The 18586-nt window shown below is 43.3% G+C and overlaps 1 protein-coding gene across 3 annotated transcripts in view; it reads left to right on the forward strand.

The window, feature by feature from the left end:
* Positions 1 to 18586, forward strand: part of MSANTD2 (Myb/SANT DNA binding domain containing 2) — a 41851-nt gene continuing 23265 nt past the window's right edge. For 2 of the 3 annotated variants that reach the window (XM_008057835.2, XM_021712225.1), the window contains exon 1: positions 2 to 232. Coding sequence is in view for 1 of the 3 variants with exons in the window: in XM_021712225.1 (XP_021567900.1) it covers positions 26 to 232 (207 nt within the window). In the remaining 2 variants the exon portion in view is untranslated. Of the gene's footprint in view, positions 233 to 18586 lie in introns of all 3 variants that reach the window. The other variant, XM_021712226.1, reaches the window with a different exon arrangement.

Raw genomic sequence — 18586 nt, forward strand, 5'->3', positions numbered from 1 at the left:
AGCCGCCGCCGCCGCCTGCCGGGGCATGTCGTGGACGCCAGCCGAGACGAACGCGCTCATCGCAGTGTGGGGCAACGAGCGGCTGGTGGAGGCGCGGTACCAGCAGCTGGAGGGAGCCGGCACGGTGTTCGGCAGCAAGGCCCCTGGGCCAGCCATGTACGAGCGCGTGTCCCGGGCCCTGGCCGAGCTGGGCTACGAGCGGACCCCGTCCCAGTGCCGGGAGCGCATCAAGGTAACCGGCCGCCCTGCTTGGGGCAGCGAACCAGAGGCAGAGAGAAGGCGGGGAGCGGGCCTCGGGGGCGGGGGCCAGTCTGAGCGCAGTGCTCCCCTCCGGGGCCCGGTGGGCAATTCGATCTCCTCCGCCTTTTTCTTCTCTCCCTGGGAAGGGGGCTTTTTTCCAGATGGCCGCCAGCCCGTAGGTTTCCTGAGTTTGAAGTTGGGCGTGCCTGCCGCCGCCCCTCTTTCTTGCCAATTGAGGATGTTCCTGCGCTCTGAAGTTGGTAGTTTCTCATTGTGCGCCCGTGTGGCAGTTCCAGTGCCGCTGGCGCGTCTCGCCCCCACTGCCCGGGCCCCTCGCTTTGTTCCGGGCGGAGTGGCTCCCAGGCAGAGGCTTACTGGCCGGGGCAGGATTGAGGAAGGGCATGGGGTGGGGGCGTTGAGCCCCCAGTTTAGGAATTTTTAATAAGTGGCCGTGGTGGAGCCTTACAAAAAGCGATTTGGGACGACTGTCCTTTGTGTCAGTCGCTTTGCTTCTGACTTGAGCTAAGAAGGACGAGTAAGACTTGAGATGCTTTGGAGAATTGGAAAGGCTTGATTGTAGCTAGGTTGTGTATTGTTATCGTGGAGTTAGTGGGCACCATAAAAGTTAGACTGGCCAGGAGTTGGTCTGGAATTTGGATTGTCGGTGCCTCCAGAGTTAGATTGGCTTGAGGCCCTGCTGTTTCTGATGAAGCTCCTTCATAAAAGCCAGGTTTTTCCCTGCCTTAGTTACTGTGCCGGATGTGGTGACTAGTAGAACTCTCAGTGTGCATCTGGCCATCGTTGTGTATCTGCATGTTCAATGTAGAGGCTTACTTTGGGCTAGACATTTTACCACCAGCCGGATTAGGATTATTATTTTGATGTTTGTATTGACTTTTATCTTAAGCATTCACGTGTACTATTGGCAGAACTAGAGTTGTATTTTAGTTAAGGTCTTTCCCACATCATAGTGTCTGTTAATAAAGATTCGGGTAGGATTCTCCCAGTTTTCACCCTACTACTTCTACTACTTAGTTACAGCATCTGTATGCTTTTCTGGTAGGGCTGGCACTTTTTCTGGGAATTCCTTGAGGGTAAAAACCACTAAGAACAATAGGTAAGAATAATCACGCTAAAATATGATCATAAAACCCGGTAGGAACAATAATAAATAAGAGTAAGCATACTAAAGGAGGGAGATTACGCCCAAATTTAAGGGAACTTTTCTCCAATAGTGTTTTATTTGGGGACCTTGTTGGTTAGAAAATTTGGTCCAGGCCGGGCTCGGTGGCTGAGCCTGTAATCCCAGCACTTTGGGTGGTCGAGGCGAGTGGATTGCCTGCGCCCACGGGTTCGAGACCCGCCCGGGCAACTTGGCGAGACCTCGTCTCTACAATAAATAAAAAATTAACCAGGCGTGGTAGCGCGCACCTAGTTCTGGCTACTTGGAAGGCTGAGGTGGAAGGATCGCCGGAGCCTAGCAGGTCGAGGCTGCGGTGGCCTGGAGAGTGCCTCTGCACTCCAGTCTGGGTGACAGAGTGAAACACCAACTCAAGAAAAAAGAAAATTTGGTCCAGAAACCAAGATATTTCATACCTATTGTTCCAGGAATTTGACACCATTACTCAGTTACAAAATTAAATTAGTTTATTTGATACCATGTACCTTTGAGGCTTCTTAAACTCCCTCCTTAAGAAAAAAATTTTTTAAAGGATATCATTAAAGTACTACCAAATAGTAAAAAGCTGTACTGTTGTCTGAATCTCATTCATTGATCTGCACAAAGTCAGTAAGGTTTTTGTACTGTCCTGGGTTGCATCTATCCATAAGCTTTTCTTGAGTTTAGAAGTGCACCTTAGACATTTATAACTGCTTGAGCTTGATGATTTCTGTCCATAGGAATTTCCCAATTACACAGAAATAGTGTGTTATTAAAACCTCACTGAATATAAATTTCTCTATAAAATCGTTTCTCAACCAGGGAATATCTACTTGGTTTGCTTCATTGTTCAGTTATAAGAATGATGATCTAACAGGAGGAAAGGCTATTGACTTTCTCTGAAGGATTTTAAAAAGTGAATAGGTTTAACTGTTTACAAGTTGACCTCAAGCTCTTAGACTATTTCGAAAACATGCAGATGATGATGAGTTCTCTGTTTCCTAACAGCAGTTAGCAGGAGGACAGATAATTGTTTTGTAAAGTGCTCCATTCTTTGTGTGATGTCAATCAAGGAACCCAGACTATTTTATCTATAATGTTGATCTTTCTTGCCAGTATGATAAGCTCTTTAAGCACAGATTCTGGTCTCTTTTACTCACTGCTATACTAGCATATAGTAGGCACTGAATACATATTTATTAAAGTCACCAAATAAAGTCTAGAAATAATTTTGGAAGGTATAAAAATCTGCAGCAGTGTTATTCAAACTTTAACTCAAAAACATAGACTTGGAACCCATTTGAAAAATACTACATTAGGAACTAAGTTTTGTCCCTTTAAGAGACTTAGTGTTTTGTAATCTTAAGTTCAGAAGCAAAGGTGGTCACTGAAATTATAAACATGTGCACTTATGAGGTGGATATCCAAGTAACCCAGATTATGCTTATGAAAATAAAAATACAACCTTAAATTCTCAGAGAATCTCAGAGCTCTGAAAACAAATTCTTAGATCCCAGTTTCAGAAATGACAATTTAAAACAGTAATGCCAAAATCTTTCACTTTATTATGTTAATGAGAACTGCAAAATGAAATTCAGTAATACTTTTGCTTGAGATTTTGCAGAATAGAAACAAAGTAGTTCACTAAGATGTAGAAAATGCAGAACTTCTTGTACAGACTAATGTAAATGTGAACTCAATGTCACAGACTCAAGGAGAAGTAACATCATGTGAGTCAGTTACATTTCTGGTCTAATATATTTGAAATTCGATGAGCCAGGTGCGGTAGTGCAAGTCTATAGTCCCAGCTTCTTGGAAGGCTGAGACAGAAGGATTGTGTGAGTCCAGAAGTTTCAGGCTGCAGTGAGTTATCATCAAGCCACTGCACTCCAGCCTAGGCAACAGGCTGTCTCTAAAAATAAAACAACAACAAAAAAAATCAATTATGAAAACTCAATAATTCTTCTATTTTAAAAGGAAGAGGTATATAGTAACTTCAGTTTTTCCTGCAAACCTCCCTTTAGTCAGATAGTTTCAACGTGTTGATGTTGCAGCCTTTACCTCATTGTATAAAGGATTAGAAAGCTAAGTGAGTCCTGTCCCAGCCTCTTCCTGAGTAACCTTAAAGCACATCATGTACCTTCTCTGGATTGTACTTCAGTCCTTTTATCTATACAGTGAACATGTTAAAATCGTAAATATTGTAAACTCTCGAATTTTGAGACTAAAGCCTTTTTAAAATACTTTGCAAATGAATATATTTCTAAGCACACAAGATTTTAAGTTAAGTTAGATACAAACATTTGCTTATTGCTGCAGAGAGTTTCATTTTGATGTCTGTTATGTTATTGGTATTCTATCATTTGGATAAAATGGATATGTTTGAGATTGCCTTGCTATACAGATTATTTATTCCGAAATTTTGTTGCTCTTTTGTTTGTTTGCCAGAAGAAAATTTGTCTGCTAACAATTCTAGCCTAATTCCAGATAAACAAATCCAGGTGGTTCTTTGTCTAGTGATTATTGCATGATTTTCTTCCTTTTCTATAAGGCCTTTTCTTCATATCTCCATTAACCAAGTACTTGTGTGCCTGATATTGTAGGGCTATCTACTAGGTGTTAGAACAAATAAAAGAACTGTAGCTTTAAAAGAAAAAATGAAAGAAAGGAAAAAAGAACTGTAACATATAGTTCCTGTAGTCCAAGAGCTTACAATCCAGTGGAAGCTTATATACATACACCAGCGAGCTAAAAAGCTAGACAACACAAGGGATGGTATGCAAGGCGGCGGTACTTGATTAAGTGTCATATACCTAAAGCAGACCATAAGTGTAATGACTTCAAAGGAGAAACGATCTCATCACCATCCGTACTGTAGTAGTTGAGAGATCTATCTCAGACTTGGAATTCATGGAAACAGTCACTTCTGAGCCAGATGCTGCATTCACACTTAAGTCAGTTAATCTGATGCACTGCAAAACTCATTCTCAAGTCCCATATTTTTGGGTGTTCTCCAAAAATTTGCCTCTTGAGAGTTGGCTTTATGTCTTTGAAACAGATGTGTACTTCTAGCTCTGCCTGAAGATGAAATGCAAGGTGATTGTATGTGACCTAAAAAACTTGCCTTTGCCAGGTTGGTGCTGGTTGCTCATCAGACATACTTAAAATGGTAGAGTCTTCTGCTCATCAAGCAAAATGATTAATTTTCTAGGAGCATTGCTTAGATTTATTTGTCAGTAATTGTCTTCATCTTTGGAACAAATGTACTTTAGCAGACAAATCACAATATAGCATATTTGATGTTTTATTTTAGCTATCAGGCCTTGTCATTCTTTGTAAGAACCAATAGAGCAATGGTGGCTTGGAGCCAGAAGATACCTTTGCCCCTGGATAAGCATTTTAATAGAATATTCCCATCTCTGAGGACATTTCTTTGGTGTTTGCAGACAAGATTTTTCTTCTGCATTATCACTGAAAAATTTCCAAGAAATATGGCAGGCCACTCAAATAGTTCATAAGAAAGATTTAGTCAGATTTGTTTCCTATCTTTTTTACATATTCAGCTTTTTGGGGTGATGGAAATGTTCTGCATCTATTGGTTCACATGTGGCTATTGGCCCTTGATAGTGTCTGAGGAATGAACTTTTAAGTTATATTTCATTTTAATTTAATTTTAAGTTATGAATAACCACATGTGACTAGCAGCTACCATACTGAACAGTGTAAGGTACAAACTTATTATTCATGATATTAAACCTTTATTTTATAAAAGGAGTCTCTTGGCCACATACTGCAACCTCTAGTGGGAGCTCAAAGTTTCTTCTTCTTACTCTTCCTGTCACTTTACCCCTGTGTGGGAGGAACCTTGATAAAAGCCAAGAAAAATGGTGGAATTTAGTGCAAGGAATAAAAGTATTATAGCCTCAAATAGCCAGGATAAATAGCACATGTATTAGGGTTCTCAAGAGAGACAGAACCACTAGGATATATGTATATAAAAGGGAATTTATTAGGGAGAGTTGGCTCACATAGTTACAAGGTGAAGTCCCACAATAGGCCACCTGCAAGCTGGACAATGAGAAAAGCCAGTAGCATCTCTCAGTGCAATTCCCAAAGCCTCAAAACCAGGGACGTCAACAGCACAACCCATCATTCTGAGATGTAAGGCCTGACTGCCCCCAGGAGGCCCCTGATGCAAGTTCCAGAGACCAAAGACTGAAAATTTGAAGTCTGATGTCCAAGGGTAGGAGGAGAGGAGGCAAATGTCCTGCCAGGGAAGGGGAAGGGGAAGGTAGGGGAGGAAACTCAGAAAGCTGCTTATTTGTCTTCCACACACTCTGTTCTGCTCACTGGCAGTCAATTGAATGGTGCCTACCTACACTGGGGGTGGGTTTTCCTCACCCAGTCGATTGACTTCTCTTCTGATAACATCCTCACAGATGCACCCCGAAACAATGCTTCATCAGCCATCCACACATCCCTTAGTCCAGTCAATTTGACACCTAATATTAACCATTACAGGTCCAACCTTGTCAACCTGGCATCCATATGTGTCTCCTTATTTCATACTTGTTTTCCTAATAAAGACAATAGCAAGGTCATAACAAGCAAAAATGCACCAATTCCCAACTTAAATACTGTCATATAAATTTAACAATACCTAAATACTGGTATGACATCAATAAATTTTATGTTACACGATAAAGAAATAAGAGAGGAATTAAACCATTTTCTTAATATGGGTGTATATATGCACAAAAGTATTCTTAACAAAATAAGGAGGAAATACTAATGACAATTATGTCTCATTTCTGTAACTGGACACATAGTTATTGCTGGTATTGATAACTACCTTCTACTACCCATTCTGTATTCCTTTGGTCTTCAGAAAGTACCTCAGCTGGTCGTGGTTTTTCACCTAGTGGAGTGACCCAAACCTTCATTCCTAAAGGGTCTGAGCCATTCATAGGTCTGCCTGAATTGGGTTGTTGTAGTTTCTCATTGACCTTAATTACAGGGTAGACAATACAGTAAGACCCCTACATACGAACCTTCAAGTTGCAAGCTTTCAAAGATGTGAACTTGAATTTGCATGTCCAGTCACATAAGTTAGTTCATGTGTCTGGCATATATTGTCATGTGCATACATCCTCTGCAAGTGATTGTGCTTTGTGTACTTTATAGTACTATGTAGAGTACAGTTGTACAGTATTTTTATTTCAAGCCCAGGATGTTCGTAAGCAAGCATAAAAGCAGTAAGTGATGTAGATGATACTGTATAACAGATTATGTTAGTTGGGTACCTAGGCTAACTTTGTTGGACTTACTAACAAATTGGAGTTATGAACATGCTCTTGGAATGGAACTTGTTCATATGTAGGGGACTTACTGTGCTAAGAGGTGCCCTAAGGGATCTCTTGTATTCCACATATTCTCTTTACCTCCATTGTGGAGTAGTAGTCCAATTTCACCTTGATAGTCCAGATCAATCATCCCAGCCAACACTGTAACTCCCTTCTTTGCCTGTTGACTCAGAGGCATGAGGAGTCCATGAGTGACTGTCTTAACTTCTGTTAATTGTTCAATGGAATCATTATTGTGGCTCTTGGTGGTAGCATTCCTCCCACAGGGATTACGACCTCTAGGCCAGCAGAACATAATGTGGGTACAGGAAGCAAAACTTTTGCTAGTGGGTCACTGAGGTGATGGTGAGTGGTACCACTTCCACTTCTATCCCCTGATTCCTGGATCCGTGAATCATGGCTATGAAAGAAACAGTACCTTATACTGGACACTGATTCAGAGCATATACAGCCTTTTGGAGAACTTTGCCCCAGCCCTGCAAAATATTGTCATCTAGCTGGCACTGTAACTACAACTTCAAAAGGGCTTTTCATCATTCCATCAAGCCAGCTGCTTCGGATGATGGGAAATATGGTAAGATGAGTGGATTCAGTGCATATAAGCCCATTGCTGCAACTTGTTTGGCTGTGAAGTGAGTACCTTGGTCAGAAGCAATACTGTGTGGACTACCATGGCAATAGATAAGGCATTCTGTAAATTCATGAATGGAAGTCTTGACAGAAACATTGTGTTGAAAGGAAGGCAAATCCATATCCAGGGTAAATATCTATTCCAATAAGGACAAGCTGCTGTCCTTCCCATTATGGAGGCAGTCCAATGAAATTAACCTGCCACTAGGTAGCTGGTTGATTACCCTGGAAAGTGGTGCCATATTGAGGGCTCATTGTTGATCTCTCTTGCTGGCCAATTGACTTTTAGCAGTGGCTGTATCCAAGTCAGCCTTGGTGAGTGGAAGTTCAAGTTGTAGAGCCCATGCATAATGTCTGTCTCTGTCATCATGGCCACTTTGTTCATGAACCCTTTGGGGAATGACAAGGATGGCTGGGAAAGAAGGCTGAATGATGCCCACAAAGAGGTCATCCTATCCACTTGATTATTAAGATCCTCTGCTGAGGTCATCCATATACCTCTTCTCCAAACTTCATTACCAATTTTCCAATCATGTTCCTTCCAAGTCCCTGACCATCCAGCCAAACCATTGGCTACAGCCCATGAATCAGTATATAATTGTATATCTGGCCAGTTCTCCTTTCAAGCAAAGTTCATATCCAGGTGCACTGCCAAATAGTCTGCTTACTGGGAAGGTTTTTCCTTCACCATTGTCCTTCAGTGATGAGAGAGGGTCTGTAGTGCTGCAGCCGTCCATTTTCAGGTGGTGTCTACGTGTGGTACAGAACCATTTGTAAACCAGACCCTAGTCTTTTCCTCTGTCAACTGATCATAGGATACTCCCCATGAGACCAAAGGTACAGGCTGGGAGAGAAGGTAGTCCAGCAGGAGTGGGGACCATAAGCATTTGGGCCACTTCCTCATGTAACTTATTTATGCTTTCAGGACCTGCTTGAGCCCAATAATATATATACCACTTTCATTTGATGGGATGCTGCTGTGTATACCCAGCTTTATGTCTAGGTGAATCAGTTCATAATGGGCAGTTCAGATTGCATGGTAACTTGGTGGCCTATGGTTAAGTGTTCAGTTTCTACTAAGGCCCAGTAGCAGGCCAAGAGCTTCCTCTCAAGAGGAGAGTAGTTACCTGCAGATAATGGTAGAACCTTGCTCCAAAATCCTAAAGGCCTCCATTGAGATTCACCTATAGGGGCCGGCTAAAGACTCCAGACAGCATCACTATCTGCCACTGACACCTCAAGCGCCATTGGGTCTGCTGGATCATAGGGCTGAAGTGGCGAGTAGCTTGCATAGCAGCCTGGACCTGTTGCAGTACCTTCTCCTGTCTGGGCCCCACTCAAAACTAGCAGCTTTTGGGGTCACTCAAATGGACCCACATGAGGAATATGTTGGAAGGCATATATGAGGAAAGCACACCCACATGAGGAATGTGTTGCCTCCAAAATCCAAATAGACCCATAGGCATTGTGCCTCTTTCTTGTTTGTAGGAGGGGCCAGATGCATCAACTTATCCTTCACCTTAGAAGGAATATCCCTGTGGGCCCTACACCATTGGGCCCCCAGAAATTTTTCTGAGGTAGAAGGCCCCTGGATTTTAGTTGACATGCAGATGTCTTACCAATACATCCAGAATGGTTGCTACTTCTAACTCACTTGGTTAAATCAGCATAATGTCATAGATGACCAGTGGGAGGGAAAAGTGATCTCTGTGAACTAAGTTATGACATAGAGCTGGAGAGTTGATATACTCTTCAAGTGGGACAGTGAAGGTATATTGCTGACCTTGCCAGCTGAGTGCAGATTACTTATGGTGGACCTTATGGACAGAGGTGGAGAAAAAGGCATTTGCCAGGTCAACACTTACATACCAGGCACCAGGAGATGTGTCAATTTGCTCAAGGAATGAAACCACTTATGGTACAGCAGCTGCAGTTGGAGTCACTACTTGGTTAAGCTTACAATAATCCACTGTCATTCTCCAAGATCCATCTATCTACTGTACAGGCCAACTAGGACAGTTGAATGGGATGTGGTAGAAATCACCATCCCCCCATCTTTTAAGTCCTTGATTGTGGCACTAATCTCTGCATTCCTTCTAAGGATGCTATATTGTTTTTGATTTTACTATTTTTCTAGGTAGAGGTAGTTCTAACAGCTTCAGTTTGGCCTTTCTCACCATAATAGCCCTCACCCCACAGGTTAAGGGACCAAGGTGGAGATTCTGCCAGCTACTAAGTATGCCTACATTCTGGAACTGGGGAAATAACCACATGGTGGGTGCAGGACCCACTAGACTCACTGTAAGTCATACTTGAGCTAAAATTCCATTACTTACCTGACCCCCATAAGTCCCTACTCTAACTAGAGGGCCATAATGATGTCTTGGATCTCCAGGAATCATTGTCTGCTCAGAGCCAGTGTCTAGTAGTTCCTGAAAGTTCTGATTATTTCCTTTTTCCCAATGCAGTTACTCTGGTAAAAGGCTGGAGGTCCCCTTGGGGAAGGATAGAGAAAGAGAACCAGTATACATTTTTGGTAGTGTAGCAACATCCTTCCTCAAGGAGACCTGACCTCTCCTTCATTCAAGGGGCCTGGGTCTGTAAACTGGTTCAAGTCTGGAAATTGATTGGAGGGCCATGATTCTCTGTTTTTATCATGAGTTGTTAACCTGGAGCTTTTCTGCTTATACAGATTAAATAAGAATGTAGTAGTCTTCCTCATAATGAATTAGCTAATGCCAGAGGTCTATACAAGTCATACTATTCTGATTGTTGCTTTGCCTCTACTATCCATTACAGTAGTGGTCCCTAACCTTTTTGGCATCAGGGACAGGTTTCATGGAAGACAATTTTTTTATGGTGGGTGGGCCAGATCATCAGGCATTAGACTCTCATAAGGAGTACACAACTGAGATCCCTCGCATGTGCAGTTCACAATAGGATTCGAGCTCCTATGAGAACCGAATGCTGCCACTGATCTGACAGAAGGCAGAGCACCACTAACCCGCCCACCACTCACCTCCTGTGCAGCCCTTGTTCCTAACTGGCCAGGACTGATACCGGTCTGTGGCCTGGGGTTTGGGGACCCCTGCATTACGACAACTACGTCCACCTTGGTTTTGATAGTTGAGCACCGCCATTTGGCCCCTGCCACCATGGGATCCCATCACTCCCATTGCATTTAAGTTTTCCAACAGAATCACTGTTGTTCCTACTGTAAGATCTAACATGCAGAGAAGAGTGATCACAGAGCTCTTCAAGGATGCTGATGCTCCCCTCACAGATCTATTTTGGCAGGTATTGGCAAAACATATGTCTTCTGTACCCTTCCAGTTGGGGAAAGTAGGTCCTAAGTGACAAATCCACTTCAGCATTCCAATTTTCCTAAGATTTTGAAATCTCTTCCTTAATATCAAACCAAGAGATATCAGTCATCTCCAGCTTGTTCACAGTGAACTATCTTTTAATCCATATTTCAACTAACTAAGCAAATAAACTATTGGCGCCTCTTTTTAACTCTCCAAGCTGCAACATTAAATGTAGAATCTCTGCTTAGTGGACTCATGTCAATAAACTCAGCCTGATCCAATATTACGTTCTCTCCATCATGATTCCACACTCTTTTTTTTTTTTTTTTTTTATGAGTTAGAGTCACTCTGTCACCCAGACTGGAGTGCAGTGGCCACTCCCAGCCACCACAGCCTCGACCTGCTGGGGTCCAGCAATCCTTCTGCCTCAGCCTTCCAAGTAGCTGGAACTACAGGCGCGTGCTACCACACCCGGCTAATTTTTTATTTATTGTAGAGATGAGGTCTCGCCAAGTTGCCCAGGCAGGTCTCGAACTCGTGGGCTCAGGCAATCCACTCACCTCAGCCTCCCAAAGCACGGGATTACAGGGTGAGCCACTGAGCCTGGCTTATTCCACACTTTTAATATCCTTTTCCATACCTGTTCCCCAGACTTCTGCCTGTATACTATTTTATTTATTTAGAGCCATAGCTGAAGTCTCACTGTGTTGTCTGGGCTGGAGTACAGTGGCACCATCACAGATACTGCAGCTTTGGCCTCCTGGGCTCAGGTAATCCTTCTGCCTCAACCTTCCAAATAGCTGGGATGCCTGGCTCTTCCCCCACTCCCCTTTTTTTTGTAGAGATGTGATGTCACCATGTTGTCTAGGCTACCCTGGAACTCCTGGGCTCAGGCAGTATTCTCGCCTCAGCCTCCCAAAGTGCTGGGATCACAGGCTTGAGCCACCACACCTGGCCTCTGCTTGTAGAAGTAGAAACCTCAAGTCGTTCTTTGGGAGTGTAGCGTACTTCCTCGTGAGTCACAATTTGTACTTCACTTTTAGGGGCCTGCTGGGACTAGAATCTAGTGATAGGTCTAGAAGCAAAAAGGTGGTTGGGGTAGGTCCTGAGGAGAATCAGCATTCTTGCTTGGCAACTGCCTCTGGAAGCCATTACCATTTCCTCAAGCAATGGGAGGCTAACCCCCTCACACAGAGGTAGAAAGGCCAGAACTGCTGTGGGTGTTGCTAGGAATGCTGCCACTTCCTCTGGCTAAAAAAACCTCTGAATTTAGGAACTCAAGTGTCCCCAGCTTCATCAGGGTCCTCTTATGTCCTCATCCCAACTTACAGGATCCCATTTCTTTTCCCCAATCAGTGTCCTTACCTTAATAGTAGACACCTGGCCAGGCTGAGAGTTCGCCTTTTGTTGTAGGTCAGCCACCTGCATGATAAGAGCTTGTGTTTACTTTTGGCTACAGGAGAGAAGATTCTGATCCAGAGCACACTCAGAAACTTTTTGACTGTTTATGTGCTTGTGGAGCCAGGAGTTAGGATCCCTAGGCATATCCTTTTCTTTCATCAGTTTGTCCAGCAAAGTTAGGAGCAACCAACCACCTTCATTATATTCCTTGATTTTCCACAATTTTTCAAAAATATGTACAGAGTCACTAAACTCCTTGCTTCTTAGCACTGAATCAAGAATATCAAGTGCATTTATTTTGTGTAACTCTATAAAAAGCTTATGCTAAGGACTATAGGTGCTCTCCAAACTTAGTATTTTTAGGTCTAATCAGATTAGATAGCAATTCCAGAAACCCCAAAACCAATTGAGGAAATTTATCCTTAAAATTCTGTTCCTCTGGCTGGGCATAGTGGCTCATACCTGTGATCCCAGCACTTTGGGAGGCTGAGGTGAGAGGATTGTTTCAACCTAGGAGTTCAAGACCAGCCTAGGCAATGTAGTGAAATTTTGTTTCTACAAAAAAACAAAAAAATTAGCTGGGTGTGATGACACATACCTATAGTCCCAGCTACTCAGGAGGCTGCGGCGGAGGGATCGCTTGAGCCCAGGAGGTCAAGGCTGCGGTGAGCCATGATGGTGCTACTGTACTTCTCTTGGGGGACAGTGATTTGGTACCAAGATTTGTGTTAGGGTTCTTCAGAGGAACAGAGAACCACTAGGATATATGTATATACAAAAGGGGGCTTTTCAGGGAAAATTGGCTCACACAGTTATAAGGTGAAAGTCCCATGATAGGCTATCTGCAAGCTGGGCAATGAGAAAAGCCCACAGTGTGGTTCAGTGCAAATCCAAAAGCCTCAAAACCAGGGGAGTTGACAATGCAGCCTTCATTCTGAGGCAGAAGGCCCAACTACTCACACAGGACCGCTTGTGCAAAACCCAGAGTTCAAAGACAGAGTCTGATGTCCAGGTCAGGAGAGGAGGAAGAAGGCAAAGTCTCCCACCAGAGAAGGAAGAGAGAGAGGAAAACAAAACAAAACCCAGCAAGCTGCTTATCCTTCCATCTACTTTGTTCCAGCCGCACTGGCAGCTGATTGAATGGTGCTTGCCCATGTTGATGGTAGAACTTCCTCTCGTAGTCTACTGATTGACAGTTAATCTCTGGAAACACCCTCGCAGATGCACCCATAAACAGTGCTTTACCAACCATCTAGGCATCTCTCAATTCTGCAAGTTGACACCTAATATTAACTGTCACAGTGGTATTCTTGGTTCACTAGGACAGCACTGTCCAATAGAATTTTCTGTGATAATGTAAGTGTTCTTTATCTGTACTGTCCTATATGGCAGCCTCTAGACACAGGTGGCTATTAGGGACTTTAAATGTGCTAGAATGACTAGAACTGAATTTTAAATTACAAAAAAGATTAAATTTAAATAGGTACTTATGGCTAGTGGCTATTTTGTTGGAACAACTTTGGGGTGAAGCGTGTTCAAACTTCTTGCTTATGCACTCCCAAAAGAGTTTTGAAATCTATGTATCCTGTTGAACATTTTTAGACTGACATTAAAATTGCTCATCATGTGTTTGAAAGTTTTTAGGAGGCCGGGCTCGGTGGCTCAGATACATGTAATCCAGTTACATGTAATCCCAGCAATTTGGGAGGCCGAGGTGAGAGGATTGAGGGAGTTCGAGACCAGCCTGGGCAACTTGGTGAGACCTCGTCTCTACAATAAATCAGAAAAACTAGCTGGGCATGGTGGTGTGGGTCTGTAGTTCCAGCTACTCGGAAGGCTGAGGTGGAAGGATTGCCTGAGCCCAGCAGGTCGAGGCTGCAGGGTGGCCATGAGTGTGCTACAACCTGGGCAACAAGAGTGAGATTCCAACTAAAAAAAAAAAAAAAGTTTATAGGAAATTAGCAGGATATAGAAAATATTAAATCTAGTATGAGATGAATACTTTCAGAATTGGCTATAAAATATTGAATAATGTACTCAGGAATCTAAAAAATCCATATAAAATCTTTATCTGTGAGTTTTAACAAATGTTTCTTGAAAATGTTGGTGATCAGCCTGGGCAACTTGGGGAGACTTCGTCTCTACAATTAAAAAAAACAACAAAAAAAAGCCAGACGTGGCAGCGCGTGCCTGTAGTTCCGGATACTTGGAAGGCTGAGGCGGAAGGATCCCCGGAGCCCAGCAGGTCGATGCTGGGGTGGCCTTGAGTGTGCCAGAGCACCCCAGCCTGGGTAACGAGTGAGACTCCAACTCAAAAAAAAAAAAAAGAAAAAAAAGCTGGTGATTAGGGAATATTCCAGTTACATTTAAAAGAAATAATGTCACTAACCTGTATTGCTTTGGTCATTCTAAATTCAGGGACCAAGCTTCTTCATACCTAAAAGAATATATACATAAGGAGGAGGAATGACAGGAATCCTTAAGGTCTTAAGGTACCTAGATGAATCATTAAAGGAGGCATCTACAGTTAAAGTCTGCTGCTTTAGAATTCTGAGCATCTTTTTTTATTTTTATTTTTGGTGTCCACTGCAATGAATGACAGCTACCTCTTTGGTGGCATCTTTTTAATATCTTTTTTGACTGATGTAGTGGGACTAGGCCTTTGAATTCCACTGCCCTTAGAAAGCCAGAGGGAAATGGGAGGGTTACAGGGGAAAGGTGTAGAGCTTAACTCTTGGCTAAAGTTTGGTCATCTGGTGGGGAAGTGGGGAGGATTTGGGTACTTTGTGCATTCCCTTTCCCACTCAACCGCCAGATTTAGCACAGAGTTTCCTTAAATACTAAGGTCTGAAATAAGGACTTTATTTTTCCATTACTCTCTAACAGATACTTGAGTGCCTACTATGGTAGGCCCTAGAAATACAGCAGTGTACCATTTACCTTCAAGATGTTCACCTTCCAATGAAGGAGTTCGATTACTGAAGAACCAAGCACAATATTGTGAACAAGGTCTTTTGTGTCATGTTAATGTTAAGCTCGTGGTACTCCAGGAGCACATGTCATCCTAGGCTTTCAGGAGGCTGATGCTGAAGGTAAAGTTGGACTTACTTGGGCAGAAGGGAGTAGAGATAGACAAGTTGGTGTAAAAGCTCAGAGGCAACGTAACCTAGAATAGCACAAACTGCAAATATGGTAAGATATATTTGTCCAAGAATCTAAAACTGGAAGCATCCAAATAATGAAATTGTTCCAAAAATCTTTAAGTGATCAGCTGTTTAAAAAGTCTTATCTTAGCCAGGCTCGGTGGCTCAGCCTGTAATCCCGCGCTTTTGGGAGGCTGAGGTGAGTGGATTGCCTGAGCCCGTGGGTTCGAGACCCGCCTGGGCAGCGAGACCTCATCCCTACAATAAATTTAAAAAAAATTAGCTGGATGTGGTAGCGCATGCCTGTAATTCCGGCTACTTGGAAGGCTGAGGCAGAAGGATCTCCGGAGCCCAGCTGGTCGAGGCTGCGGTGGCTGGGAGCAGCCACTGCACTCCAGTCTGGGTGACAGAGTGAGACTCCAACTCAAATAAATAAATAGATAAATAAAAAGTCTTATCTTTACATTGAAGAACAATTTGCCATAGTGTATGACATGTGGTGAAGTTGTGATTTAAGAGCTATGAATGATGAGCTGGTGGTTTCAAAGAACCATGTAAAAGGGTGGAGCTCATGATAGTTTTGGGTGACAATTACGGTGGACATATCAATTCTAGGTAATTTATATGTTTTAATGAGTAACAACATTTTTATAACATTGAATTGCAGTTGTGTAAATATCCATTATTTATCCCATTCCTTAATTTATATACTAGAAAGAAAAACCTAAGAAGTACATCTTTTTTTGACCACAACCCACAAGAAGAAGAACTATATTTTGCCCTAGGGCCTAGTACTCACATAATATAACAAATATGTATAACTGAAACAAATTTCACAAGATAATAATTATAGGCAACACTTACATAGCAGTTGCTATGTTCTAAGTGCTTTATTTATTTATTTATTTTGAGTTAGAGTCTCACTCTGTCACTCAGACTGGAGTGCAGTGGCCGCTCCTGGCCACCGCAGCTTCGACCTGCTGGGCTCCGGCGATCCTTCCGCTCAGCCTTCCAAGTAGCTGGAACTACAGACACACGCTACCACGCCCAGCTAATTTTTTTTGTTTTATTGTAGAGATGAGGTCTCACCAAGTTGCCCAGGCGGGTCTCGAACCCGCAGGCTCAGACAGACCACTCACCTTGGCCTTCCAAAGTGCTGGGATTACAGGCTGAGCCACCGAGCCCAGCCCTAAGTGCTTTATAAATATTAATTTATTTAATCTACATGATTTAATCTACTGTATTAAACATGCAGTATGTGCTGGTATGTTCTATTTGAATGCGCACACTCTAGCTCCAGTGCCTCTTTAGTCAAAGAATACACACATGATATAGTATACACACATGAGCATACCTAACACCATGCTGGCCTCCTAGTAGGCTGTCTTTCTCCTCCCCTTTTCACCCCAGTTTCTGTGTTATCTCTCAGCTTTCCCCTTCCCTGGCCACAGCCTCAGTTGTTTCCAGAAGTTCCCTCACCTAAAACTGGTGGAAAGAAAACCTCAAAGAATAGGGGCAGTGGGCTTACTCCTCTGGCACTGGCAGCTCAGGGTCACATTGGTCCCCGTGTCCAGAAGAGGCAGGATAGAGGAGCTGGAGGAACTGGGTAAGGCGAGACAGATTAAAACCCATACATAGGAACCCACAGATTCTCTCCCCACCCCCATACCCTTCTGTCACTTCATTTGCCCTCCTCCCACCCTTGCATTCAGCCTTTTGGGAGAGAAACCTGCAAGACCTCCTGGTGGAGTGGAGAGGGATCCGGAAGAGAGTGCTTCTCGCTCACCTAGCACACTTGAGTTCTAAAGTTTTGCTGCTTTATCCCCTATTTATGCCTTGGCTGTCTTGAACATTCACAGAACAGATACAGGAGGCAGAGTCTTTCTCCTGCAGTCCCTGCAGCCTCAGGGGCACATTCCAGGAGGGCTTGGAGTAGACCAGGGATCCTTGAATTTGCTTGACGTGACCCCACTGATGTAGGTCAGCACCTGGTGTGGAGCATGATACCTCCATGTTATTATACATATGCTTGTGCCCACAGGCTCAGCCAGTCTCCCTTCCCTAAACTGGCGTTCTTCAGATGCCCCTCACTTGTACCCATTCTTCTAACCTGAACCAGCTTCCTATTCACCCTGTCTCCCTAATCACCCACTTACTGCCCCTCAGAACAGTTCAGTTCTCAGTCCCCTCTGTTATCTATTCAACTCTCACTTGGGATGTTTGGGATGTTTGGGAACGTGGTCACTACTCACTAAAATTGATTGTGCATTCCCACTAAGGGGCCATAACCTAGAGTTAGATAAAAGACGACCAGAAGATAATGAGGTGAGATCAAGATTTTTTTCACTCTTTGTGCTCTTTTAGACTTAAGATATTAAAACTAAAGAAACATCATTAATTTGCCACTACTCATGTCCCAGATATTCTGGTGAAATGCTTTACATCTTGTAGTTCTAGATAGCTGAAGAGCCTAGGGTTTAAGAGTGACAGGAGGAGGGCAGTAATAAGAAATGAGACTGGAGACAAACTAGAGGTCAGGTGATGTGCTAAGGAGTTTGGAGTTTATCCTAGTCATTAGAGGACTTGAAGCCAGGTAGTGACATGGTTGGTCTCAAACTTTAGAACACCTGATGCAACAACTGTGGAGTACTGCACAGAACTGTGGATTCTTTGACTCAACCCTAACATGAATTTTAGAGTGGTGTAAAGTTTTAAAACAAAGTTTATTAGAGAAAGAAGGAGGAAAAAGCAGAGACACATGTAAGAGCTGGCACGGGCGAGAGCCTCCCCTTTTGCTTTTAATGATAGGCCTGATGTACCTTCACAATGATTGGTATGCTAAAAGGGGTGGAACTCAAGTAACTGCCACTCTGGAGATTGACATCTCTCAGCTTCTGATGGGAGGAGTGGAAGGAGGGGTGATCCTTTCCTGACCACATTTTTGCAGGAGACCTGCCTGACATTTCCAGTTTATGAGTTAAAAGGTGTGGTTTTATTATCATCTCTATGGCTTTGGTTAGTTAAGGAGTGGTATTGGGCCTTCCACCTTCACAGACAGCCTGAAAGATTTTTAGTGATTATTTTACTAAACCATGAATTGGAAGCTTGGGCTGTCCTGTTCTTATATCTGATGGGGTTTTCTTTTGATTTGCCTAGGGGGTAGTGCAGGCTGTCAGCTTGGCATGCAGTAAAACGTAATTTAAAAAATATCTGGCTGGGCTCGGTGGCTAAGCCTGTAATCCTGCGCCTTGGGAGGCTGAGGTGAGTGGATTGCCTGAGCCCCCGGGTTTGAGACCCACCTGGGCAACTTGGTGAGACCTCATCTCTACAATAAATCAAAAA

The sequence above is a fragment of the Carlito syrichta genome, unplaced genomic scaffold, assembly GCF_000164805.1.
Source record: "Carlito syrichta isolate Samal-C Ts95f unplaced genomic scaffold, Tarsius_syrichta-2.0.1 Scaffold303139, whole genome shotgun sequence".
NCBI lineage: Eukaryota > Metazoa > Chordata > Mammalia > Primates > Tarsiidae > Carlito > Carlito syrichta.